Source organism: Monodelphis domestica, chromosome 4 (assembly GCF_027887165.1).
Source record: "Monodelphis domestica isolate mMonDom1 chromosome 4, mMonDom1.pri, whole genome shotgun sequence".
Taxonomy (NCBI): Eukaryota; Metazoa; Chordata; class Mammalia; order Didelphimorphia; family Didelphidae; genus Monodelphis; species Monodelphis domestica.
In genome coordinates, this window is record NC_077230.1 from 221,763,394 (window position 1) to 221,791,239 (window position 27,846).

The window sequence follows — 27,846 nt, forward strand, 5'->3', positions numbered from 1 at the left end:
GAACCAGGTAAAGCATCTCCAATTTCTTGCATGATTTAGGAATCTTGAGTAGTCAGTTTGTGGCTTCTTCTGGAATGGACCCAGTGTCCCATTTCTCATCACCATTGCATGGGAGCAGCACTGTTCTCAGGTATCAGAGTTGATTCCAACTGACATGCTTCTTTGGAATCTCCAAGGATTAAGATTTGCCACCAACAGTTTCAAAGTGTCATATCCAACCTGTTTCTTGTTATATAAGTGGCTTATTTGATAAGAACATTCATTTCCATGCTTAACTTATGGTTAGGAAAACCAGCTATGAAATACAGCCTCTTAGAGTTGTGCTACTCTGGCACCAAGAGGCTGTCTTGCTCTACCTCCATTCTTTCATTCATTTAGCCATCCACTTATTCCATAATTAATTCATTCACTAAACTCTCACACTTAGCTCTGTGATCACAGTCTAAGGGTGATTTTAGGGAGCTGGGGCCAAATTGTTGTCCAACTATGTCTTTCCCATATTTTATTTGTAAAGTCATTTTTATGAACCCAAATGCAAAATAATATAGAGGAAAGAACACTAGCTCTGGAATCAGAAAACCTGCATTCATATCTTGCCTCTGACATTTACTACTGATATTACCTTGATCAAGTTATTTAATCTCCTTGGGTTTCCTTTTCCTCATCTATAAAATGAGGAACTTGGACAAAATAGCCCATGAGATCTCTTCCAATTCTATGATCCTACATTCTATGACTCAAAATCAACTATATATAATTCTATTAAATCCATACTATTAGGTTGTATGTTCTAGTCAAGATTTATTTTTCATCCTGACTGTGTCATCCAGTGTATTAGTTATCCATTGTTGCCTTAGTTTCATCAGCAAATTGTACAAGGATTTTGTCTTTGCCTTTATCCAAGTCATCATAAAAATGATAAATAGCACAGATCGAAGCATAGGTGCTTAAGACTTTTTATTAGAGATTTCCTACCAAGATGAGATTTAAAAAAATTAAAACTACTCTTTGAGTCCAGCCATTCAACTGGTTCCAAATTCACCTATAGCCAACATCTCTCCATCTTTCTTACAAGAAAATCATGAGATACTTTTTCAAGCACTATGTGAAAATCAGACTATATCTACAGCATTCCTCTGTTCTATCCTTTAATAACAGTTAAAAATGAAATAAAGTGATTCTGGAATGATCTGTTTTTGCTGAAGTTAGACTAGTCTTTTATTATCACTTCTTCATTTTCTTGATGCCACTAAATAACATCCCTAGAATTTCCCCAGAAATTGAAGCAAAGAATAGCCTATAATTTAAATATTCTATTTTTCCATGGAAAAAAATCAGAACTTTTTCCTTTTCTAATCATTACCTTTCCTGTTCTCCAGGATCCTTTAAAAAATCACTACCATATTGATGATCCATGGACCCAATGAATTAAATCCATCAGAGGCAGGTAAGAACTCTCTTAATTATCATTTTACTTTTATTGGGTATCTATATCTTGTTAGTTATTTTTGTTCTGTCCTGTCCAAAAATCTAAAATGTAGCTCAGCCAAAAAAAAATGTATAGACAACTATAAAAATAAGAATAGGTAGATTTATGGAAGTAGGTTCATGGTGGTACTTCTAGTATTTTATGCCTGTGACAGGATATTCCCAAAAGAAGAGTGAATGTGCTTAAACTACATCAAGAAAGATTTAAGTTAAACACTAGAAAGTCTTTTATAACAATAAGCATATTAAAACACCAAAGTACATTGTCATGGTCAATTATAAAATCTCTTCTTGATATTTTGTTCAGAACTAGATTTTTAAAAATGTCTTTTCTGGATATAAAGGCTGCATGTGTTTTTAAGATCTCTTCTGGTATTATAATGTCAGACTTTCTCCTAAGATAGCAAGATTTTCTAAGTCATTTGGCAAATAATCAGATTTGTAAAACATAAGTACTCTGGTTTAATCTAATTTGGTATTAATATGCCAAAATCTGAACAATTTAGAGGAATTTTAAAAATCAGAGATTTATGATCAACCAGTTTTCAGTAGATATGTTACTCATCTTGCAGAGGAACATTTCTATACACACTTTGTGTTCTGTTCAATTTTATCATCCACAAGTATTTTTTAGGCTTTATTTTGCTCATGGAACCAAATTAAGCTATAGACATTTATAAGAAAAGATAATATAAGAAGTTTCAACTACAAAGCAACATAACTGATAAATAAGCTTTGTGTATCTAAATGACCACTGTCCCTTCCAAGTCATCTGCTATTGAGGGTTTAGAACTGAACAATGCTGCCATGGTTTGGAGCATTTTTTTTTAAATTTTTCTTCAGAATTGCCTTCAGAGATTATACTATATTATTTCAATATCCTCAATTGTATCCTCATCTTCATCCATGGGAGGTCGTTTTAGTTTTTGGAAAACAACCTAAAGGCATTCAGAGCCAAGTGTAAAAAGTAAGTTTAATAGTCATGCCAGGTCATGCTATTTTTTAAGTTAAATATGAAGTACAACTGTAATAAAGAGACAATTTTTTTTTGGTGAGGTTTAGAAGATGGCTCTGCAGACAACTGCCAAAGAAGAGTTGCAAAAAAACTGTTTGGAAAAAGATAAGCAGCATCTGAATAAGAGTATATCATTCAATAGTGATTACTTAGAGTGATGGCACTCATTTGGTGAAATAAGTTATAGTGTTCATTAAAGAAGAATGTCTCATTATTTTATAGCCAATATCCTATAATTACAGGATCTATTAAAGCTGGAAGAGTCCTTCCAGATCATCTAGTCTAACCCCTCTCATTTGCAGAAAAGGAATTTGGAACCAAAAGAGGGGAAGTACTTTGTTCAAGATCATGAGCTAGTTAGTACTTAAAGTATAATGGTAGTGATAAGAGAGGAGGATAGTCACAGTATTAAAAAGCATAGGACAGCTGGGTTGCTCAGTGGATTGAGAGCCAGGCCAAGAAAAGGGATTTCCTGGGTTCAAATATGGCTTCAGAAACTTCCTAGTTTTGTGACTCTGGGCAAGTCATTTAACCCCCATTGCCTAGCCCTTACCATTCTTCCTCCTTGGAACCAATATATAATATTGATTCTAAGATGGAGATGGAAAGGCTTTTTTTTAAGTATATACATACACAAAGCTATACATATGCACATAAATACATTATCACTAAAGCATAAATGACATCAAACCTCTACACACAGAGACAATTCATACACATGGAAGACAAGTCACGTTTGAAGGGCGGAGGAGCAAATACAGGGCAGATTTTATAGGACACATTCTTCTGAAGTCAAGAAGACTTTATATAATGAGTGAGATGTACATTGGCCTTTAAGCAGCAAAAGGATCACAGTTTGGCAGAATGGAACACATAGGCTTGGTTGTCTGCCTTTATCATCGAAGCAAACATAATTCAAACCAAAAGGTTCCTTCATATCATGTCCAGTAATGTTTCTATGCAGCACAACAGCAACGAGCATCTATTATTAAGAAAAAATGTCTAATAAATGTCAGGCAATGTTTCTGAGATGCAAAAGCTGGGGGTGGGAGGGACCCATTCCTGCTTTTAAGGAACTCATATCCTAGTGGGGAAAACAGTATGCACATAGAATATTAAATGCAAAACATATACAATGTAAATACAAAGGAATTTTGGGTGGAGGGTGTCACTAGAAGTTAGGGGAAATAGAACAGGTTTCCTATAGAGAATAGTGCCTAAGCTAAGCCATAAAAGAACCCCAGGATTCCCTAAGACAAAGGAGAAGAAAGAGGGTATATCCTAGGAATGAGGTATGGGAAGGGTTCTAGAGAGGCAAAGTCATGTATGGAGCACAGTAAGTAGGTTGATTTGTTTGGAACCTACGGTCCAGGAAAGAGAATAATGTGAAATAAGAGAGGAAAGGCTGGAGTCAGATGGTAAAGGACTTTAAAAAAACAAACAAAAGTTTGCGTTTTATTATGACAGTAAGTTTTGCCACTGGAGCTTCTTAAGGAGGAAATAACAAGTTCAAACTTAAGTAATTTTTAAAAAGCTATTGGAATTTTTATTTGGCAGCTACTTATAGGACATATTAGAAAGGAGAGACTGTGTAAAGGTTATTGCAATCATCCAGGTGAGAAGTGATGAGGGCCTGAACCAGTCTGGTGGCTGCATGAGTGGAGAAAAGAGTTCAGATGGGGATATATTCCAAAAGAACAATCAACAAAAATTGTCAACTAACAGGATATGTAGAGTGAGGAAGTGGAAGAGTAGGAGATTACTACGAGGTTGCAAAACTCAGTGAGTAGGTCGGTGGTGCCAGCATAAAAAAAAAAAAAAAGAGGGGTGGGTCTGGGGAAAGAAGAGTTCTATTTTGGACATTTTGAGTTTCAGATTCCAATAGGATATCCAGTTGGAGATGTTCAACCCACAATAGGCAATGGGGGTGGGGGTATAGTCTAGGACAGCAGTTGGCAAAGTATTTGCATGTGTGAAGCACCCTACTCATCCCCCTCTTCCCCCCCCCCCACTTCATTCCCATCATTCCAGTGCCAGAGGACATTTTTTGCATGCCTCCACCCTCTGTCAAGCAGCCCAAAGCAAGCACTTCCTCCCTTAGCTCTCTCTGGTAATGGGGGGATGGGAGGGAAGGAGAAGGGGAGGAGTCTCACAGACAGCTTGAATTTGCCCTTCACCAACCCTGGTCTAGGAGAAAGACAGACACTTGCAGTGTAGATACAGGAATTGCCTGCTTAGAGTTGGTAAGTAAACTCATAGATGCTGAGGAGACCACCAAGAGTATGGTAATGAGAGACAAGAAGGTTCAGGACAAAGTCCCAGAGTACATTTGCATATTGGACATAGATGTGGACATCTAAAGAGACTGAAATGGAACAACCAGTTAGTAAAAGGTTAGGAGAAAACAGTGGCAGACAAACCCAGAGAAGAGACAGTGTCTAGGAGACGGTGATTTTGTTAAATCCTACAGAGGTCAACAAGAGGATTGAGAAAAAAACATCAGAACTGACAATAGAAAAATCATTTGAATGTTATAGGAAGAAGTTTTGATGATAGTGCTGCAAATTGGGTTGCAAAGTGTTAAGAAATGAGAGGGGAGGAAGCAGAGACATTAAGTTTTTGGTTTTGTTTTTCTTTTTTTTCCTAGGAATTTGGGTATAAAAAGAAAAGATAGCCTAAAGGCACGTTGGGTCCAGGCAAGGCTTTTATAGATGAGGGAGATCAGGGCACATTCTTAAGAAGTAAAGACAGCACATTAGGAGAAATTAAAAATTACAGAATCAGAGGCAAGCTTACTGAGGAAATGGAACAGAATACAATCAAGGGCACAAAGAGAGAAGCAAGAATTTACAAGAAGGGCTACCTCTTCCTATGATATTGCAGCAAAGGAGGAGAGAGTTAGAACTGAAGTATATACACTATCTAAAGTATAGAGTTGGGAAGAAGAGAGACTTTGAGACATTTGGCCTTAAAGTCCTCTGCTGAGGGGATGATGTACTTGGTTTGAAAAGAGAAGATTTAGAATATATGCTAAGAGATGTGTGATAGAGATCAAATAAGGGAAGAGAAAAAGAATTAATGTTCAGTAATGAAGAGCCCGCTGAGATGGATAATGTAAATTTGTGGGGCCCTCAGCATATTTGTGTGGCTTCCTCCACTGACGTTCAAAAGCAAAGGAGCAGAACACAGAACTGAAGGTAAAAGTAATTTAGAATTAGTGTTTAAGAAAGGATGAGTGATGGTAAGACAAGGAGTCAAGAGATTCAAGGTAGAAGTCAGTGTTCAGTTGAGCTGGGTAACTATATGGGGTCAAGATTAAAAAAAAAAAAAGAAAAGGGAAACCAAGCAAAATGACCTTGAAAGGAAGGGACAGTTAAAAATACATTAATGAATGATCAAACTTTTAGCAATCCACCAATGATTTAATGATTCATGAAAATTCCCCTCTCCTTTTTTACCTCTCCCCTTCAAAATAAAAAGAAACAACACCCACACCTAATCACCAGTTTAAATGCTATGGTTGATTTCTTCCGGAAGGCTTTCCCTCTAAGAGCTGAAAATATCCTACCACTTCTCTGAGAACTTAAGTATTGTGGAATTTGAATAGCTCTGCTTTGTGAACATGCTGTTACCAAAAAATAAAAATTAAAAAAATATTGGAAGATATTAGTTGAACAGCTGTGTAGAAAGGGGAATGTAAAAATAAAAACTGCATGTTGGAGCATCAAAATAGTAACCGTGTACAGTATACGACTGTTTTTAATCAGAGGAAGATTGAAGCTATTACATTTCAAATCAAATGTTATAAATTAGTTCAAGAATGCAGCTGAGCTCTCATTTAATTAGAAATGTCCATGTTTAAATCATGAGGTACAGTAGCTGCCAACAAACCAAAAGGGTGAGGGAGGGGAAAAATACTGTAGCCTGGTCCTATGATACACAACTGTCTTCTATACAGGAAGAACATCTGGGGAGGCCTGGGCCTGTTGTAATGAAGTCCTTCATGTGTTAGCTAATTTGAGGTTTAATGTAATTGTCTATCATTGATTTGAAGACAATTAAAATCATTATCTGGTCTGGACATTTCTGAACACTTCCTTTTACCTCCTAAAAAACTTTCTTTTCCCATACTGAACCTTAACTCATTGTTATATTAAAAATGAAGTCAACACTGGCCCAAGTTTCCCTGGGAAATGGCTTCTCCAATCATCAGGTCACATTAAAATGCAGGATAAGCTGTGAAATGTTCTTTTGGAAACATAATCACGCTTCCTATTTGTAGCACTCGATGTATCTGTTACCATTTGTCTCATCTAAATTCCAAATTTATAGCCAAAATGTTAGGCAATTCATTATTTTAAAAAGAGAAAGAAAACATAATAAAAAGGAGATATGCCATTCCTACTGAAGTCATACTAAGAAGAATGCAATTATCCATAGACAGAATTTCCCCCAACTGTTATGAGCCTGTATATATTGTAATTAACAGTAGTTCAGCTAGACAGTCCAAGCAAAGGATCCTTTCCCCTCCAATTTACCTAATTCAAAAACACCTCAAGTGACATGGCTCAAAATTTCCAAATTAAACTCACCCCTGGGGCAAAAGGAAAGCATTTGACATTTTAGCTCCAAAAGAAATCTTACTGAAGGCAGTGGGTAAGTGAAAGCGAGAAAATCAGAGGCAAGGGAGGAGTTAAAATCCAAGTGGCTTTTTCAACCTCATCATTACCCCCTCTCAAAGAAAATAAGACACAGATGGGCAAAATACACCACCATACTGCCTTAATAGTTTAAGGAACTCATTAGAAACTACCGTTGTTGCCTCATTATCTATGGTGAGGCTTCTATGGGGAGGTAGGAACCCAATTTTTAATGGTCTTTTTGCCATATATTGCTTAAGTATCTGAAGTTGTACAACATCATAGAGAAGAAAAGAATGAGCTCCCCCAAAATGGATATAAGTGCTGCATGCAATCAAGGAGAAATACCTTGTCACAAATTATGGTCATATAATTCCTTAAAGCCCTCCTTTTCGGAGGGAGTCCCCAAGTGATTATTCTCTGCCACACAAGCTGTTTCGGTTTGGGAAACCTGTTTACATTTGGGAATAACACACAAGCCCAAACTTTTACTTACTTCTGGCCACCATTCCACACTCTTCTACTCCTACCTCCGAAAGAGGGTAAATGGGAATGAGGTCCACTGCTCCAAGGCAAGGGTGAATTCCTTCTTGAACCTCCATGTCAATCACCTGGAAAGCTTCCACACATGTAGCAAGAACAGCGCTGCCTAAAAAATATAAAATTGAGAATGATACTTAAATTGCTCCTAAAAGCTTAATTACTAGTTATTTTTCTCCAATAGTCTATTTATGAGTTGCCTCCATCCCACAGTAATTGAAAATAAAAGCCCCAACAAACATCACCCCACCCTCAGCTGTCATGAGAGGTTTTTTTAACTTTTTTACTCCAGGAAGGAGTGGGGGTGGGGGTGGGGTGGAATCATTTGATTTATCTGTCTAAACACTTACTCCATTAATAATAATAGATTTCTTTACATATTCCCCTGTTTGGCTAAATCAGGTAAACTTGATTAAGATTTCTATTATTCTTATGATGTTTATTTTTACAAAACATTTTAATAAATATGATGCAAGCCCTGGTCAGATAAACAATTTTTAAACTTTAGCAGCTTTGTAGTATAGTAGACACAAAGTCAAGACCTGAGTTCAATCCAGCTTCAGATATTTACTAACTATATAATCCAGAGTAGGTCATTTAACCTCTGATTGTCTCAGTTTTCTCAAATGTAAACTAGGAGTAATAAATAGCTCCTACAACCCTAGCTGTGAGGATCAGATGAGCATATCTGACACATAGTAAGTACTATCTAAATGTTAAACTATTATTATGAATTATTTCATTGGATCACACTTTTAGGTACCATAGATAGCCATTTGGTTGTTAACCTTTGTACTCATCTACAATCTAGTATGGTAGCATGTTAGGAGAAGTAGACAGGGAACTTGTTCCTTTTTCATAAAAATAAGTGTAATATGCTATTCAGAGTTATGAACTATCTTATCAAGATAGCACTTCATTTTTAAGGAAAATCAGCCAAGTCTAAAATTAAGTTTGTTAGGGAAAGTATATATGCACCCACACACATATCTGTCCTTTGCCAAATAATAAAACAACAGTATTTTTATCACATTTTTTTATTTCTAAAAGCTTGAACTGATTTGCAAAAATCTCTATCAACAGTGCTTGACACATAGTAGGCACACAATAAATATGAGTTGACTGAAAACATAAAACAAATATACTGTCCATTCACAAACTGAGGACAGTAAATCTCAAGCTACCAGCACAACAGAAGATGAAATTCCTGGTTTCTGCCTCCCATCCTGGGCACAAACTACTAAGCCTGCTTCATCCATGTCTGCTGAAATAGATGAAACAATAAAAATAGGAATAATCATTTTTATAAGTCTATCTCAAGCTCTTTATTCAAAGGCAACTATTAGCCACCATCAGTCTGAGACAGTCTTTCACATAAGAAAATCACTAATCTTAGACCCCTAGAATAAATTGTAAATAAAATGTAAACCATAAAATGTAAATTGTAAATACAAGTAAAATGTAAAATATAAAAGGTGTGATTGTGGGACCCTAGGCAAAATCACTCAACTTCCCAGTGCTCTAGCTAACTCACTAAGACTATTTATTTTATTATATATATATATAATAATAAGACTATTATAAGACTATATAAAATTACAAAGAAGGTAAAGATCTGTTTTAGTAGAGGGAGTTTCTTCATCCAGGAGTTTACTGTATCAGCTATCATAGATCCAGTCCCTATCCCTAACCTAGTATCTTGGAAATCTTAGGAAATACTAGTTTATTTGTTTGTTTGTTTATAGAATTGACTCTGTTTTAATGGAAAGAAATAGTATTCTTTCTCAAAGAAAGTGTACTCCACATAGTACACTAAAGAGTTAAGCAGGCAATCAGTGAAGAACAGTCAACCTTCTGTCTTCCATGGAAATACATCATATGTGTATTAAAAAATAATAAAAACTCTTACCCAGCTTCTCAATTGTTGCTGCTATTGTAATAACTGATCTGTTGTAATCATGATCAGAAAATATATTGAGCACTGTAACTTCAGAATATTCTTTTCCTTTGGGGAGGAAAAACACAGACTCTTAGAAATTATTTTAATGCTTTAAGAAAAAATAAAACTCAACATGGCATACTTTTTGACCCCTTAATTTTTCAAGGAATATATTTAAGAGAATCAACCAATGGGGAATTCTGGGATAAAAAACCTGGAAGTGACAACCTTCTGAGAATGAAATAGGTAGAAAATAAGCAAAACATGCTTTTTTGACTTGAGGAGCCAGATTGGGGTACTGTACTTCATTCAGTGAGTCTAAGATCTGCCCTTGGATTCCCTACGCAGTTGGTTCAAATTCTCTTAGCTCAAACTGAGACAATCTCTGGCTTTGATTCCAAAATCCCACCACTCCAACTGCTCCTTATCCATCTCCACCCTAATCCATATCTCTCAACCTCTGTCACAATCTTTCCTTGTCCATATTTCCCTTTCTTCTGACACCCTCAACTCAACTAGTCTGGGTCAGACTCTGACATCTGGCAAATCTGAAGCTTGCCAATTAGTGGTCTGTGTGATGTATGCACCTGTCCATTAGAGACAGGCCTGACACCATCAGCTCTTTTCAGAGACCACCGAACAGCCTTCAGATGTTAATGACTTCCAGTTTCCAGAGTAGCCACTGCTAGTGACTCACTTGAATGTGTGACCTAGAGGAGAAAGTTGCCACATCCCCTTACCAAAACTTTCAGCCACACAGTCTCGGTCTCAAAGTTATTTTGGAAGTTTACAAGCCTGAGTAAAAGTCTCTCTTAAGCCTACAAAAACAAATTCAAAGTGAAGGACAAAAGTTTTAGGCGGTAATTAAATCTTTAGTTCTTGCTATTATATACCTTGTCCCTGTATCCTCCTGGCAGCCTAACAATTAATCTTTTCAGAGCAAGGGAAAAAGAGGTTACACCCAGGAACCACAGTGCCTAAGGCAGCACTGTACACTTAATTTTAATAATGTGAGAAGATAAACATATGTCATTCACTCATAGCCAGACAAACATGCATAGAGCACTGCTTCAGTGATGAGTTAAGGGTTGACTTTTACAACCTGGGGTACTTTACCTAAGACCTTCTAAAGAAATGGAAATTTTCTTATTTTCCCTTAATTGGAAATTTCATTTTAAAAAGACCCCTTTAAAAAAAAAAACACTTTAAAATGCATGCTAGAAAAATGTTGAAAAACAATAGGTTCACTGTCTTATTTAATTTCATGTTTATTTATCAAAAACATTTAAATGGATAGTATATATGTTAATATTTATGGAAGCTAACCATCCATTCCTCCCTTTGTAGTAGCATTTTAAAAATATATTCTATCTTTTTGTGAGAGAAAATTATTTTATTTTTCATCCTCAATTTTTTCTGAAAAGCTTTCATTCTCAGTTTCACATGTTTCAATCGAATAAAATGCTGAAAGAATAAAACACTCTTTCCTGCAATTTCTTAAGCATACATATAGAAAAAAATTACTGCTGGCAGGATGAGCTGTCAGTATGAATCTCAGCAGAAGTAAATTGTTTGGTATTTGTAATGGAGCATAATAGCTATAATTCCATTTGAGCTGTTGCCACTAATAAGCTGATAAAAACTATGAGTCAAGACCTGGGCATCCATCAGTGTGTGGCTTCCACAAATTTCTTTGCATATTCACTTAATCACAGAGACAGGTAACTCAATCCCATTAAGTGTTGCTGCTTCTGACAATGAGGAGCCAGAACTGGCTCTTAAAGCAAAGAGAATGAAAAAGCACAGCTGCATACCAACTCCAAAGGAGTTTTCTTATCAGCATTTAACAGGTGTTTTCATAGATAGCCCCCATCTTCTGCCAGGATTCAAGACAGTAATTGAAAATGCATTGATAGCTAAAAACAGCTTAAAAAAAAAAAACAACCTCACATTCTGTTTAAATCAATACAGAAAACAAATGACTCCATTCAAAGACATCGGTTTAAGCATTATCTGGTGATGATGGCATTAATGCTCTTCTAGTCAAGGAGTGGCTGATTAATAATAATGTTATTTTACTATAAATCACTTTCAAAAGACTTGAAGTGTTTTAAAATATAAAACTATGATGAAATACCCATGCAATGCTGTATCTTCATAAAAATAACTCGATAATGTTTTTTGGAGGGCTTTTTGGGGGCGGGTTGTTTTGTTTTATGTTGGGTTTTTTTTTTAAGAGTATCATCCTTGAAGGTATTAAATTCAGGCTTTGGAGGTGAAAGATTAAGTCTTGTTTGTAAATTCTGCCAATGAATTGTTGGGGATCTTATATCAGTCATTTAGTTGCAAGGGCCTGAGTCCTTTTATAAAAGAAAAAAAAAAGGAATTAAAAGTAATACATCCTTCCCGTCCAAGAATTCTTTGAGAAAAAGCTGATTTATAAAGATTCTCCAACTCAGTGAGTAAAACATTCTATGCATACACCCTTCTATTAATGAGCAATCAGGAGACTAAAAAAAATGTCATCAAAAGGCACATTACACTAACATTAAGTCTCAAGAGTAAAGATTTCATCCTTCTGCACTCCATCAACATGCTATACAGTACGCTTTTCAGAAATATGGGAATTACAATGTCAGGGGTAAGTAGGCATTCTGAGAAGAGAGTACACTTAAACATATGTGTAGCTGATTTGTCTCAGTCTCCTGGAGTCCTGCATAATAAATCAGCTAGGAAAATACCAAAAGAGGCAAAGAGAGTGAAAGGAAGGAAAAAATTAAGCAAAATAAATGTTCTGCAGTTATTGTTTTCAGAACAGAAAAATATTACTAATAAACTACAATACTAACCTAAGATGATTTTTTTCTTACCATTTTCTTCAAAAAGAGCAGCTTTTGCTATTTTCTCAACTAAGTTTTTTCTTCTGGCTTCAGAAATGTTTAGTAAACAGACAGCCAAACGGAGCCCCAGTCTGCTAAAAGACATTGTAATTTCTTAAAAGAGAAAAATACAAATGATTATTCAGTTTCAATCCCTATGGATTTATTCACATTCTTTTTTCCATCTCTAGCTTTCTTTTACATGCTCATTCTTTCATTTTTTTCTTGTACAAGATGATATACATATATCTATATATCACATATATGCCAAAATACATATATATATTTACATAAACAAGGAAATAAAATTGCAATTATTATAGAATTTATTTCTGATGGTTGTTTCAACCTTGAAAAGCTACAAAATTATATAATTGTGAAATCAGTAAAGGTATTGATAAATATCTAGTGTTAATCCAGTTAAATAAAAAAAAAGTGTGTGATAATAATAAAGCCCTTTTTATAGCTATAATCACCTTCTTACCCCAGATTCAGCTATGGCAAGCAGAAAGGTAGTACTGGAGGTTATAGAATGGACATTATATAAACAAATGATTATGCTTTATTGTAACATTATTTTTGTATTAGATTTGGATATTTAAGTGAACAAACCTATCAACCCCTACGGTTTCTAAATCATTCTATAACAGTTCCAGGTGACTCTTTGGGGATCAAAGTACTTGGATACATATGGCTATTGTTCTTTATGGCCACTTTGGGGGCTCCTTTTGAAAGGATTCCATCTTTGAAGGCACCCTGACTCTTTCAGGGCACCAAAGTAACTAAGCCATTTCTTTTTTCATTCTAACAAATGATACTTTAATGGTATGAAGAACTTAAAATATCTCACTCAAAAATTAATTCTCTTTTCAATATCAGGCCATTATTTCATCTTGGCACCTCTTCAACTCTAGTGAGAAATGCATATGCTGTGAATGAATAATTATCTCTTCTTGGACAAAACGTAAATTTACAACTTTAAATCAAGCATGCTGTCTGGGGCAGGGCAGGGACTTCACTGGACATATCTGCCATATTTTGGATACTAAAACTGTATGTTGACCTAATCAACTTAATCTGGAGCAGTTCTGGAGCTTTGGGTCTGTCTTAAGTCTGTAGGCAGATCTTCACATTCTGACAGCCATCTCCTAATTGAAAATTCATAAAAACATAGTTATTAGATTTTATAGACATTAATAACATTGTTGTAATAAAGCCTCTCAGACCTCTCTAGTTACTATGTAAACAAAAAATTGCTTTGCACAAGGGGTGTAGGCGTCTTCTGGTTTTCATTTGTTTTCAGTGTGTTTATGTAGCTTAATTGTCTCATCAGGCACTTTCCCAACATAATTATGCTTTTTAACAAATGGTGTTTATGGCAACCCCTAGCAGTGCACAAGAAAGGATTAGTTTCATCCTCTCATTCCACATTTGGATTCCCTGTGGACAGCTAACTTACAGAAAGATGGTGTGAGAAAATCCACCTCCCCAGCAAAGACTTGGACTTGGTTATTATGCCAGGCATAGAGGAGACCCAGGGAGAAGTACTTGAACATGTGTAACCTAGTCATGTCTTTCCCTCATCTTCTATCTTACTGACACTAAATACTTTTGTGTCACCAACATAGCACTACGATTGTGTACTTTGTGGTTTTGAGGTTCACCTGCCTGGTTCACACATGCCCTTTGGGCCACAATCAGCCATGTTTTAAATGGTTTTTGTCAGTCATGCTGAGAAACCGTCTTTCTCCATCCTCGAAGGTGGAATCAAAGTGCTACTAAATGCCTGACATAGTGGACATCATGGAAAGAATCACAATGAGTCTCCTGACTCAAGTTATTGAACTGCTTTGGTTCTTAGTTTGCCATTCTGTCAAATGGGCAGGGTAAATAAATTAGATTATATTTTAAAGCTCCTTTTTGGAAGTCCCTTGGTATAGTGTATAGAGACCTGGTTAAAGGCAGGAAGACCTGGGTTCAAGTGTCACCTCCAACACTTACTGGCTGTGTGATCCTGGGCAAATTATTAAACCTCTCTGGGTTCTAGGCAATTCTAAGGCTGAAAGTTGAAGAGAAGGTGCTGGTCTGCACTTGTTTTATAGAAAGTTTTCTCACCTGGTTGTTGATTATATTAATGAAATCAGAGATCCAGTCCCTATGTTAAATCATCGATCCTAGAATAATCTAGTTGGAAGAGACTAAGAGATCAGTTATCCTGCCCTCATTTTACAGAAGAGAAAGAATCAGTCCCAGAGAGGGCAAGCACCTTGCAAAGTCATCTAGGTGCTAAATGACTGGAACTTAGGTCCCCTGATGCCAAATCCAGTACCCTTTCCACTACACTACCCAGGGTCCTTCCCACCAGTTACAGTGGTAGTCAGAGATCTGGGGCAACTTACAGTCAAAAATCAAAATCCTTTATCTAAGTAGAAGGAAGATAGCCTTTTCCCCTAGAAGAGAACTAAGAAAGCCAGTCTTGGTCTGGGAGCTAATAATCACATTTCAGATTTAAGGTTTTTAGCTGCACATGGCCTTGCCCTCCATTCATTTGGCCCCTTAGGTGTAAGCCACATAAAAGGATTCCTTACACTCCTTTCCCCAAGGATTTTTTATTCCTCTGGTCCCTAAAGCAGGGCATGAAGCCAGCCACAGCTGCAGTTAGGAACCAACAGCCTCCTCTTATGTCCATATCATTCCCAGGACAGCAGCAGGGACAGAAGCAGCAGCAACCTAAGTTCTGTCTGCCAAGACGCAGGAGAGTGCAGGCAGCTCAAAGGCATTCTGCTCCACCCTGGCTCTGGGTAGTAGAGCTCTACAGCTGTTCTCCAACCTTAGATTCTGCACTTGGGAGAGCCAGGAGCAGAGCTAAAGAAGGAGGGATGGGGTGGTAAACACACTGGATGCTGACACAGACCAAAAGACAAGTCTACGACATTTCCAAACTTGGCTTCCAGGTCTTTCTCAATGTCCTGGAAATTGATTGACCTAAACTGTAGGTCATTCTTTTTGCATTTTCACCCTGAGCCACTGAGCTTCCTGGAAACTCACAAATGAAGATAGTTTCTTTTTTCTTAGCATTTAAATTTTTGGTTTTGGATTTGCAGTTTTTCTCTCTTTTCTCCATTCTCATCTCCGTGTTTCTTTCAGTTTAAAAAATTGACCATTTTTAAGGTTTCAGCTCTCACCCATTAGTTGTACACCAGCAGGGGGCTCATTTCCCAACCCAGATTCCTAAGCCCTAGTTGGGGGAGAGAGGATTAATTAATGTCCCCCTGACTATAGTACCACAGCTGGGAAGGACCTGTATTTAGAAACACTCCCTTGTTACTACTTAGAATCAATAGGTCCCAGGTACAATCCAGACATGGATTTTCAAAGCCCAATTTAGTCCCATGAAGTTACAAAGGACAGGAAGCAAGTATTGCTTTTTCCAGGCCACTGTTGCTGGTACTCATTTGTGCTCTGAATTTCTCTTTCATTTTTCAGCAAGGAGTGAATGACACCATCTTGATAAAGTTCCCTGCTTGAAGTAATATAACCAAGCAGCAACTTTGAAAAGAAGAAATTAATTTTTAAATCTATTTTTAATTTCTAATTATAATTTTTTTTAAAAAAAACACAGATTTGGAGAAAGTAACATTTATGTGGACATTTGGTTTCTAGCCTAATGTGGCATAAAAATAAGTAACATAATGAGTGTTAAAAAAAATCAGGTTCATGATGCTTCTCACATCATCATCATTGTGCTTAGATGTCACAACAGTATTATGTGTGATTATGTCAGATTCAGCCTTCTCCATCTCTGAGTGTTGGCAGGTAGGAGGGCTGTTGGCAAGAGGAGGGGTGTTAACCTCAGGATCCTGGACTGATTCCAAGTCTGGTAATTACATTCTGCCAGCCAAAATTCATCCCATAATTTTAATTGGATAAATCCTTCCTGGCCTAAGCTACTGCTCTGCCTGTCAAACTGTTGCCACATTTCACCCCAGAGGTGTCTATGTTTCAGTGGTGAAGGAAGCAATTCCTTTGTGGCTTACATATCAGTTTAAATCTGCAAAATGCTTTGAGATCCCTTGGAATGAAAGAAACTATTTGTATATGTATGCCTTATACTGTATCTGCATACATAAGGCAATATATAGAGACATATTTCTAATGGGTGTACAAGTAGATGTTAACAGCAAAAAACTAAACTCCAGATAACTGTGACATCAGCCAGAGAACTCTGTAAGCTCCCACAGGTCACTCATGTTCTTTCTCCATGTACAATGCTGAATTCAGATCTAATTTCCCATTGCCAGAGATCATCTCATTGTCACAAAGAAAGTTCCCATGGTAGAGCACTGGAACTTTACTGCTCTATATGATTTCTTTGATCAGAGAATGGAAAACGAAGAGAATCGCTCATTTTCCCATTCTCCTGAACCTCCTCCTGCTTCCATTCATTTCATAATCATAGATCCAAGAAGAAATAAAAAGAAGAACTAGGGATTGCACTGGTCTTGGGTTAGCTATTGTCTCAATTAAACCTACTTCTCAATCTTTATTTTTTACTCCACACGCAATTCCAGTGGTGGAAAAGGAAACATGATATTCATCTCTTGACAGAGAGATATTTTTTAACTCAGTAAGTAGTATGAAACATATTTTGGGCAAAGCCCATAGGGGAATTTGTTTTGATTGACTATGCACATTTTTGTTTTTCCTCATATTTCAGTGGGGTTAGGTAAGAGGAAATAAGTCCTTGTTGATTAAAAATAAGATAAAGGTTTTTAAGAAAGACTATGATTCAAGGGGAAGCAAGGCCTTCCTTGGCAGAAAATACTGTTTTGCTGCTTGGACACAGCAATCAGATCATGCTGGAGAAAGAAACGAGAGAAAGTGATACCAAGTACAGTTTTAGCAATAATGTTAAAAATATGTACCTGTTCTCTACTAGACTGAAGGGCTATTATCAATATTCCCATAAATTCAGCTTTAGTGCATATACTATTACCAATGGCATAACTTCAGAAGATTTACACATTATGTCACATGTATATTTATGAATTAAACATGTTTTCTTTATTTTAAGCACTTTCGTCAGAAGGACTTACTTTCTGAGGCTGATTCTTAATAGTACAGGAATGAGTTACTTGGTTTCTGAATTATTTCCTGATTTCTGTTCTTTGTGTTCCTTTTGTTCTTATTTCTCTGATTATTGCACACATCCAAAAAGAAAGTAGGTGAGAGCAGAAAAAAAGAAATAAAACTTAGAAGTATCAATAACATTAGATATGATTGCTATTTTCTAAGGAACCATGGATTCCTTATGAAAACAAGCATATCAGAAAGACAGTTTTCTAGAATCTAAATTTCAATTTTTGTAACTAGGCGATGTTAATTCTTTGTGTAATGATCTTCACTAATCCAAATGAGTGGAGGGGAATGAAAAGAAGGGGGTGATATATTCTCCTGGGGTTGCATGAATCTACTATATCATTGACCAAAGGTGATGGTTGTGGTCACTCTCATTTGCAAATCCACAGTGTTTCTCACATAGAGATAACAAGGTCCCACTCTGTTCTACCAGGGCTCTCCCCTCTAGGTCACCAACTGGGTAGGAATCCTAAATTCTAACAGAAAAAGGGGGAACATTTTCTTTTTCATCATTACTTTGGAGAAAAGAGCATCCTGCTCTAAGGAAATTATTTCTTCTCTTCTTCAATGTATGACACATGTATCTAACTTATTCCATAGCATGGCCAGGCCTGATTAGAACTACAAAAACAATCTAGCCTATTTGTAAGTTCTATTTTTTCAGCAAAATAATGTTTTTTTCTATTATGCATGAAAAATATTTTAAAGGATTATATAATTTAAATGGGAATTTTAACAAATGCCCTTAATCAGTTTGTTCACATATTTGGCCACAAATAATTTTACTATCTGTATTTCAGGAAAATTTATAAGGCTATACTTATTTTAACTTGATATTGTCTGTATTCAAGGGAAATAACACATGAAGAACCATCCTTGGATAAGGAAAAATCAGATTTGTAGTACAGTTTTCATATATATCAATATTTTATTGATTTTTTTGAAAATGTATTCTGTCCAGAAGTTTACTTTTTCAAGAAACATCAAATCATGTATTCATTTATATAGAAAGTCAATCTGAAATATGACTGAAATTTGTTTTAAGTGGTCTTGGTTGGCATTTTAGGTTAATGTGGTGGAGGATGTTTGAAAAATGTGGGCTAAAGTAGAAGTAAAATATTTGCTTCTTTGCTTTATGTAGTGATAGGAATTCCATGTTCTGTTTGGACTTTGTTATAGTTAAAATTGCTTTCTAAGATAATGAATAGTTTTCAATGCTGCCTTGTTTAGTCGTGTGCTAACCTATTCATATTAATTAAAAAAACAAACAAACAAGGGTTTGTTGCCCATCAAGAGTGTATAACAAGTAGCAAGAACAGGACAAAGTAGCTTACGCACATGTGCCTTATTCCTGGCTGAAAAATGAGCTCTTTATATTTGCAGGTCTTGGTGAATAAGGACAAAACCAAAATGTAAAATAATATAACAAAAATTTATGAAGCATTTGCTGTAAGCAAAACACTACGTACAGTTTGGGGAAAGATATAAGGTTTAGATTAGACATGATCCTTGCCCTCAAAAAGCCCATTGTTTTTTGTTTCATTTTCAGTTGTATCTGACTCTTCATGACCCCATTTGGGGTTTTCCTGACAAAGATATAGGAAAAGTTTGCCATTTCTTTCTCCAGCTCATTTTACAGTTAAGGAAACTGAGGCAAATAGGGGTCCATAAATCTCACAGGATCACACAGGTAGTAAGTATCTGAGGCTGGACTCAAACTCTGTACTACCAGATTCAAGGCTCCCACATTTTTCTACTGTAATACCTAACTGCCTTAAACTTACAATCTGGTAGAGAGATAAGATACCAACACAGATATTTATAGTACAAACAATTATCTAAGTACATTAGAAAACTGCAAGGCAAAGTGATACAAGAAGTCTTTGGGAAATGTCATTATTTACTATGAACAGTAGAAAAGACATTGCAAAAAAAGAGTATTAGTTGAGGTTGGTTTTAAAATGACAGAGAAAACTTAAACAGATGAAGAAAAAGAGGAAAAGAATAGAGGCATGAGTGTGTAATTATGAGACAGAATAATACAGCTTGGCTACTGTCACTTCACCCTATTTGCCTTGGTTTCCTCATCTGTAAAATGAGCTGGAAGAAGAAATGGTAAATCACTCCAGTATCTTTGCCACCAAAACCCCAAACAAGGTCACAAAGAGTTGGACATGACTGAAACCGAACAACAATAACCCTGTAAAGTGTGGAGGAAAGTACTATGAATTAAGATTGGAAAGGCTAGGTAGCACCAGAATGTAGAGAGGCTCAAATGTCTAGTAAAGAGGTGTGAACTTAACACAGAAGCTAATAGGGATCCACCACAGATTTTTGACCAAAGGACATTTCCAAATCTATACATAGAGAAGATTGACATACAGGACAGACCAGAGAGGAGAGTGTTATGATGGAAAGACTCATAAAGAAACTATGGCAACTCCCTCAAATGCAGTTAATAATGGCCCCTACCAGATTGGTGGCAGTGGTAATTCTACAAAGGAAACAAATGTTAGAGACACAACTAAGTCCCTGAATTGAATGATCTTCTTTACTGGTAGTTTTTCCTCCCCTAGACTGCCTTCTTTATTATCTTACACCAATACAAGCATATTGTAAATGATTTCTGTCATAAACAGTCATTTTTTATATAATTGTCACTACCTCTACCCTTTCTTCTTGATACCACCAAAATACTGAAACCACAAATACAATATGCATTATAATATATATTATATATATATATATATATAATATATAATAGAGAATGACTGTGGAAAGAGCATGGAATCTCAGTCTGAAATGAACATGTAGTAAATGGACTAGGAGAAGCCGGGTGTACAGGAGGGGATCATCTTCCATTCTTTGTGGGAGATTCCCTTCCGTCTCAACCAGGACATCTTAAATGTAAGTTGGGAAAAAAAAATATCAGCTTCACAAGTGGAAGATGGGAAAGGCATGGCTAGATAGTATTTGTGTGAAAGAAAAAAATTGTGGGGGTTTTAATGAATTGAAAGCTCAATACAATAAATCAACAGTGGGGTATAGGTGGCAAGAGAGGAAAAGAGAGAATTTAATCCTAGGCTGCATTAAGAAAGAAATATGTCAGGGTCTGGAGGAGTGAGAGACCCTCTGTAATTTGCAATAGGCAGAATACATCTGGAGTATTATGTTAAATTCTAGGAAATGCATCAGAAAGGGATGTTAATCCTTTTGAAGAAAGACTTAGAGGAGCTTAATAGCTGTATTTAAATATTTGAAAGACTATCACATGGAAAAGGGATTGGATGGGGTCTGTGAAGTCCCAGAGAACTAAACTAAGACAACATATGAATGTTGCAAAGAGGCACATTTAGACTTGACTTAAGGGGAAATTACTTCCAACTGTTGTTAATGATATGCCAAAGTGGGAAGGGCCATGTTCAGATCACAGATCTACAACCCGAAGTATGTTTAGAGGTTACATAGTTCAGCCCCTTCATTTTGTAGATAAGGAAAGCAAGGTTGTGATTTGCCACAGGTCACACTGGAATGACCCAGTCAAGATTGAAAGTCAAATTCAGAACTCTTTCCACTGCAGCACACTGCCTCAGGTAAGATGTCTCCCTCAATGGAGGGCTTTAAGCAAAGGCTGGATAATCATTTGTCAGATATGTTGCATGAGATATAATTTGGATTGGACCATCTAGGTGACACACAGGGTGGGGAGCCAGACCTGGAGTCAGGAGGATCAGGGTTTAAATCTGGCCTTAGATACTTACTAGCTGTGTGACCCTGAGCAAGCCACTCAACCTCGTTTGCCTCAGTTTCCTTATCTATGAAATGACCTGGAGAAGAAAATATAAACAACACCAGTATTTTTGCCAAGAAAATCACAAATGGGGTCACAGAGAATTATTCTATAAAAATTCAAGAACAAACTGGAATTTATGAGGGAACATCATTTTCTTTTCATCAATGCTACTGGAAGTTCATATTGTCAATCACTTTCAAGCCAACCGCTAACAATTTTAATTGCTTGCTATGCCATTACTGGTTGGACTGATTTACATTAACATCCCAGTTAACCAGTGAAAGAAAGAATATTCAAGAACAAATGCTATACTCAGTTTCTTCCTACTCCATCCACTAATAAAGTACACAAAGAAAGTCTCAAATAGTCTAAGAATGTAAAACAATCATAGTCAATTTGGAAAAATATCGGATCAATGATACATTAATATATCTTTAAATTGATACTTTCTGCCTAATCTCATAAGCTAGTTGGTCAGGGTTTCATCTAAAAGCTGGGCCTTCCTAAATGAAAAAATGATCTGTTATGATTGCAGCCCCCTTGAAAAGACAAATTTAAAAAATATATTCAAGAATCTTTTCAGTAACTATTGCTTAGAATTATTATAAGCAGACATATTCAGTGTTGAGAAAATGTATGGATTTTGTTTTAAAAATGAAAAAGTAATATTATATGCAGGGTTATTAACATAATGTACTTTTCTCCCTCTAAATTGTGAATAACTCTGAAATTAGATATCTGGACCACCTAAATTAAGTTACAGAAATACCAAAGCAATCTATGGGAAGGTATACTAAAATCAGCATGGAAATTGTCAGAAACATCCAAGACTAAGATTGAAGAAGCGCTAAAACTTTGTCTAATTTTGTTAGTTCCATTTGACAGGACACAAAATTAATGAGCCAGTGGATGCTGTTGTTATAAGAGAAACTGAGAGACACAGTCAAGAGAGTGCCAGCCCTAGAGTCAAGAGGATCTGAGTTCAAATATAACTTCAGACACTTACTGGCTCTGTGATCCTGGGCAAGTCACTTAACCCTGTTTGTCTCAGTTTCTCATCTGTACAATGAGTTGGAAAATGGCAAACCACTCTGCCAAGAAAACCCCAAATGGGGTGACAAAGAGTTGAACACAACTAAAACTACCAGAAAGCAGTGGTAGATGATTTTTTCTTGATAGATCAGTTATAGAATTATTTTATTTATAGTTAGAAAATACCTTTGTAGATCATCTGGTCAGTCCAACCCCTTCATTAAAGAGATGAGAGAACTGTCCACAGAGTCCAAAAGTCCATAGAGATTAAATAATTATAACATCATCTGTGTAATAAGGGACAGAACTAGGATTCATTCTCAGAATTCCTTACTTCAAATACAATAGTCTTTCTGATTATCCATGTGGTATTTTCTCCATTTCTTCCTCTGTAAAAGCAGGGGGTTGGACTAGAGGATCATTATATTTCTCCTAATTCTAATCCTAGTTTCAATCTTATTCTCGGTCTATATTGTTTCCTTACTTTTATCCTTCCTATCTCCCAAAGCTAAGAGAATGAGATGAGCAGCTAGGTGGTACAGTAGATAAAGATATAGATGTGGAATCAGGACTATCTAATCAAATACAGTTATCAACAGTGTGACCCTAAGCAAGTCACATAACTTCTGTTTGCTTCAGTTTCCTCATCTGTAAAATAAAGATAATAACAGCATCTTCCTCCCCGGGTTGTTGTGAGGACCAGATAGCCTTCAGCACAGTACCTGGCATATAACAGGTGCTATATATGAATGTTAGCTATTGTTATGACAATTATCTGAATGGACTAGGACTGTCAGTATTGCTAGGAAAACAAGTCATCAAGTGTCCCTTGGCTGAGATTAGCTGCACCATTTTAGAGTAGAGATGGCACAACCTCATCACTTCCTGCGGCAGATGAAAGACCACTGAATTGACAATCAGGTTCAAATATTGGCTCTTCTACTAATTATGTGACCTTGAGAAAATCATTTTGATTTTCTGAACCCGTTTCTTAAACTATATGCTTCAGGGATTAGACGCTCGGATCTCTTGGATTCCTTCCCACTGTAAATTCTATCATACCATGACCAGAATGGGGTGAGAGAAAAGGGATAAATCTGCCTGTGTATTTTTTCATGGCACTAGTAAAGCTATGTAAACTTTTGATTAAAATAATCATTTTAAAATTTCCCTCCCATCTTACATTCTCCTTTCCATCTACAAATGAATGTTAATACCAAATGGAACCTAGAAGGGAAAGATGAGCTAGGTTCAACTTCTATGTGAAAGTGAAAGTTTTATGAGAATCAGAGACATTAAGTAGACTATTAAGTTTTCATATTTTAAAATTTAAGTGTCTAGAGGGTCCCTCTTGTTTTGAAAGAAATCCGGGGCAGCTAAGTGACTCAGTGGATGGACAGCCAGGCTAAGAAATGGGAGGTCCTGGGTTCAAATCTAGACTCAGACACTTCCTAGCTATCTGTCACTGTGTCATCAAGTCCCATTGTTGAGATTTTACTGTTCTTCTGCCGTAGAACCAATACTTAGTTAGGTAAGGGTTTTTAAAAAGAAAGAAGAAGAGGATCCCTTTCGGTTATTCACAAATTCCCTCTATTTTAAGGAACAGACCCTTTAGCATAATCACTTCTTTGGGTATGATAGCAACCAAAATATCATCTATCCCCCCCCCCCAATATTTTTTTTAAACCCTTACCTTCCGTCTTGGAGTCAATACTGTGTATTGGCTCCAAGGCAGAAGAGTGGTAAGGGCTAGGCAATGGAGGTTAAGTGACTTGCCCAGGGTCACACAGCTGGGAAAGGTCTGAGGCCAGATTTGAACCTAGGACCTCCCATCTCTAGGACTGGTTCTCAATCCACTGAGATACCCAGCTACCCCCACTCCCCAATATTTTAAACAGATTTTTGATGGACTTTTCCTTTAAATTTGCCCTGCAAATGACTTTTTCTTTAGGGGCAGAAAGGGAATTAAATCCATTTCATTTAAATATCTTACATACATGGAATCTTCTCTCATTTTCTCAGTATGTTAGTACATTGAGGAAAACTGAAAGAAAAAAATTAACTGAGACCCAAGATTGACAATGCTCCCATATTCCACGAGTACTAGAATTTATATTACCTTCCAAAGAAATAAGTGACTTTAAACCAAATGGATATATTTCTGTAGAACATATTAAATTAGAGATACATTACTGATTGTTCAGCCTAAAAATATTACCTGAGAAAAACTGGTACAGAGACCAGATTTGTCAATTCCATTGAAAAGCAGGATTGGAAATTAGATAATTATATGGAAAAAACAATTAAAGTTAAGAATGAAGAGAGTTTCAGGAATAGTGTCTTTAACCAGGCAGTGTGATTATATCGCATTCCTATATCCCTCTCAGTTGTTGTCATTTACTATATCAGCATTCTTAGTACTGTATTTTGGAGAGTAGTATATCCTACCTACCAGTTATATGGTGCTGTTCCTCTAGGGAGATTTCTTGGTTTATCTATTGTGTTTTGTGAAATACTATTTTTTTTCTTGCTTCCCTCCATCCCCTTGCCAGTCAGATCTTTTTTATTTCCATTTTTCTTCACCCAGTGTGAGCTGGGAGTTTTTATATTCTGTATTACACTTCGGCTCTTCCAGATGGAATTCTCTTCCTTCAGTTGGTGACATTTGCAGTTATAGGTCTGCCTGTAAAAGTGCTTTTGATTCCTCTGTGTTTTTACTGCTGAATATAAATATGACCAGTGTGAAATACCTGTTTTACTTCTTTAAATCTAAACTCAATTTCCATTTTATGTCCTTTGGTTGCTTCTAATAACTTTGCTGTCCTGAAATATGTGCAAGTATTTAATCTTATAGTTTCCTCACAATTTGGAAAAAGAATCTCTAAAGTTAAAATATTTTCATTCCATTAAAATGTATGTTTTTAAAGGCAATAAAAGGTTACCTTGAATAGCAAAACCAATTAGCTCTTCTTACTGATTAATGAAAATATGAATAGCAGAAAAGGCTAGAAAAATCTTGCAGAATAAAAGTATCCTTCAGGCAATCCCATGACCAAATGCTCTTGAGAATAATGAGTTCCTTTTTAAGTAATCAATATGTTAGTAATTACTGTACAGAAGTACTTGATCTTCTAATCTTATAGCAAACTTCAAATAATGCTATTTAGCAATTTGTTCTTAAGAAAAATAAAGAAATGCTTGAACCAATAGTTTGAATATAAATATGCATATAAATTCTATGTGGATTATTAACATTTTCCTAACACATATTCACATATAGGAATCATTCTTTCTTCCCTCATATATGTATATTGTGGTTTTCATTAATATTTATAATAAAAACACTATTTTTAAAAATAATTTTTTACTTTATAGTTCTTATCCTTGCCAATTGTATGAGAGCAGCATTAGGTCAAGAGAACTGAAGTCTCAGCTCAGTTCCTTTGCAAAATGTTGGAAACAAAAGCTGGGCTCACCAAGGAGTTAGTGAAGTAAACATGTCATAGGCAATATATGAGAAGGCACTGCCCATCTCTACCCAAATTCTATTGTCTTTTAAAATCATCACTAAACTACGAGGGAAAGTCTATGATTTTATGTGGTCATGTACTGCCAATTCTAGTACAGAATAGCTTTTCTAGATTCTTGTTTAATAAAGAGGTTCCTGGAAACAAGCATATTGGTATGATTAAATATGATCTAAACTCCACTTGACAGCACCATCTTGTGGCTCTTTGAGGAATTTTTTGCTTATTTCATTTTAGGTATATCTAAATAAGAATTCACATTTATGTACAAATTCGAAGTCTGAAAAGCACATTCTTCACAACAGCTCTAAGAAGTGGGTGATGATGCAAGTTAAGTTAATGATAAAAAAAGTATAACACTACAAAAATTGGAAATGTTCTCTACTTGTGTACTATGAAATTCTACCCTTGTTCTGTGGAATGAAGTGTTTCCTAATAACCTATTCCTGGGGAGAGTACCACCATCCTTCTAGTCACTCAAGTTCTCAAGACTGGAGTCACCCTCAGTTCTCTACTCTTGGTCGCCTCCCATACCCAGGTAGGTTTCCAAGTCTTGTAGATTTTTCTGACACAATATCTCCTACTTCTATCCACTTCTGTCCACTAACACCTTTACAGCTATTTATTTCGGATCTTCATTATCTCTTACACAGGCTATTGTAATATCTGCTTAATTTGTCTCCCTGACTCCAATCTTTCCCTTCTTCAACTGATCTTCCACATAGGTGCCAAAGTGATATTTCTAAATTTTTCTAATATATCTGACCATGCCATTCATGCCCCTCCTCAAGAACCTCATGTGGCTCTCTGCTTCCTCTAGGATCAAATGGGGGATTCTCGGTTTGGTTTTCAAGTTTCTCCATAACCTGGTTCCAGGTTACCTACCTAGGCTTACTGTACATCACCTCTTTCTATGCATTTTTGGGCCCAGCTAATTTAGTTTTCTTGTTGTTCCTTACTTCTGTCTTCCATCGCTGAGCCTTTGCACAGCCTGTCCTCTTTATCTGGAATAAACTCCCTCTTTAGCTTCGAAGAATCTCTAGTTTCCTTCAAAGCTCAGCTCAAGCATCACCTCCTTCATGAGGCCTTTCTGATTCCTCATTGGCTGATAGTGCCTAACTCCCAAATTTAGGCTGTATTTTGTTTATATATACTTATGTGGGGGGGGGGGGGGGGGCAGCTGGGTGGCTCAGTGAATTGAGAGCCAGGCCTATAGACAGGAGGTACTAGGTTCAAATCTGGCCTCAGACACTTCCCAGCTGTGTGACCCTGGACAAGTCACTTAACCCCCATTGCCCAGCCCTTACCACTCTTCTGCCTTGGAACCAAAACACAGTAAGACAGAAAGTAAGGATTTTAAAAAAAATACATACATATATATGTATGTGTGTACAAGTTGTGTTGTTATTTTTCACTCGTGTACCTTTCATGACCCCATTTGGGGTTTTATTGGCAGAGATATTAGAGTGGCTTGTCACTGCCTTCTCCAGCTCATTTTATAGATGAGGAAACTGAGGCAAACAGGGTTAAGTAGACTTGTCCAGGGTCACACAGCTGGTAAGTGTCTAAGTCCAGATTTGAATTCAGAAAGTTGAGTCTTCTTGACTCAAAGCCTGGTACTCTCTCCATTGAGCCACCTAGCTACCCTGTCACTTTATACTTTAAAAGGGTCTTTTCTATGCATTACCTCATCTGAACCATCAGCTTTCTGGCTGGCTATCCGCGCTCCCATGAATTATACTATGCACGCTGGGAAGTATGTCTGTTATTCTCATCCTGACTTTCTCTTCCCATAACAAGGTGCCTTGGGGTATCTGTTAACATTGATCTTTGCTTGAGTCTTGCATTTGTCAT

The 27,846-nt window shown here is 36.4% G+C and overlaps 1 protein-coding gene across 2 annotated transcripts in view; it reads right to left on the minus strand.

Moving 5' to 3' along the window:
- Positions 1–27,846, minus strand: part of FTCDNL1 (formiminotransferase cyclodeaminase N-terminal like) — a 130,991-nt gene that overhangs the window by 38,363 nt on the left and 64,782 nt on the right. For both annotated transcript variants that reach the window (XM_056794167.1, XM_007494581.3), the window contains 3 exons: positions 12,493–12,615; positions 9,593–9,688; positions 7,640–7,792 (listed from right to left, as the gene is read on the minus strand). In XM_056794167.1, coding sequence (XP_056650145.1) covers positions 7,640–7,792; positions 9,593–9,688; positions 12,493–12,607 — 364 coding nt within the window. In that variant the 5' untranslated portion in view covers positions 12,608–12,615. The remainder of the gene's footprint in view (positions 1–7,639; positions 7,793–9,592; positions 9,689–12,492; positions 12,616–27,846) is intronic.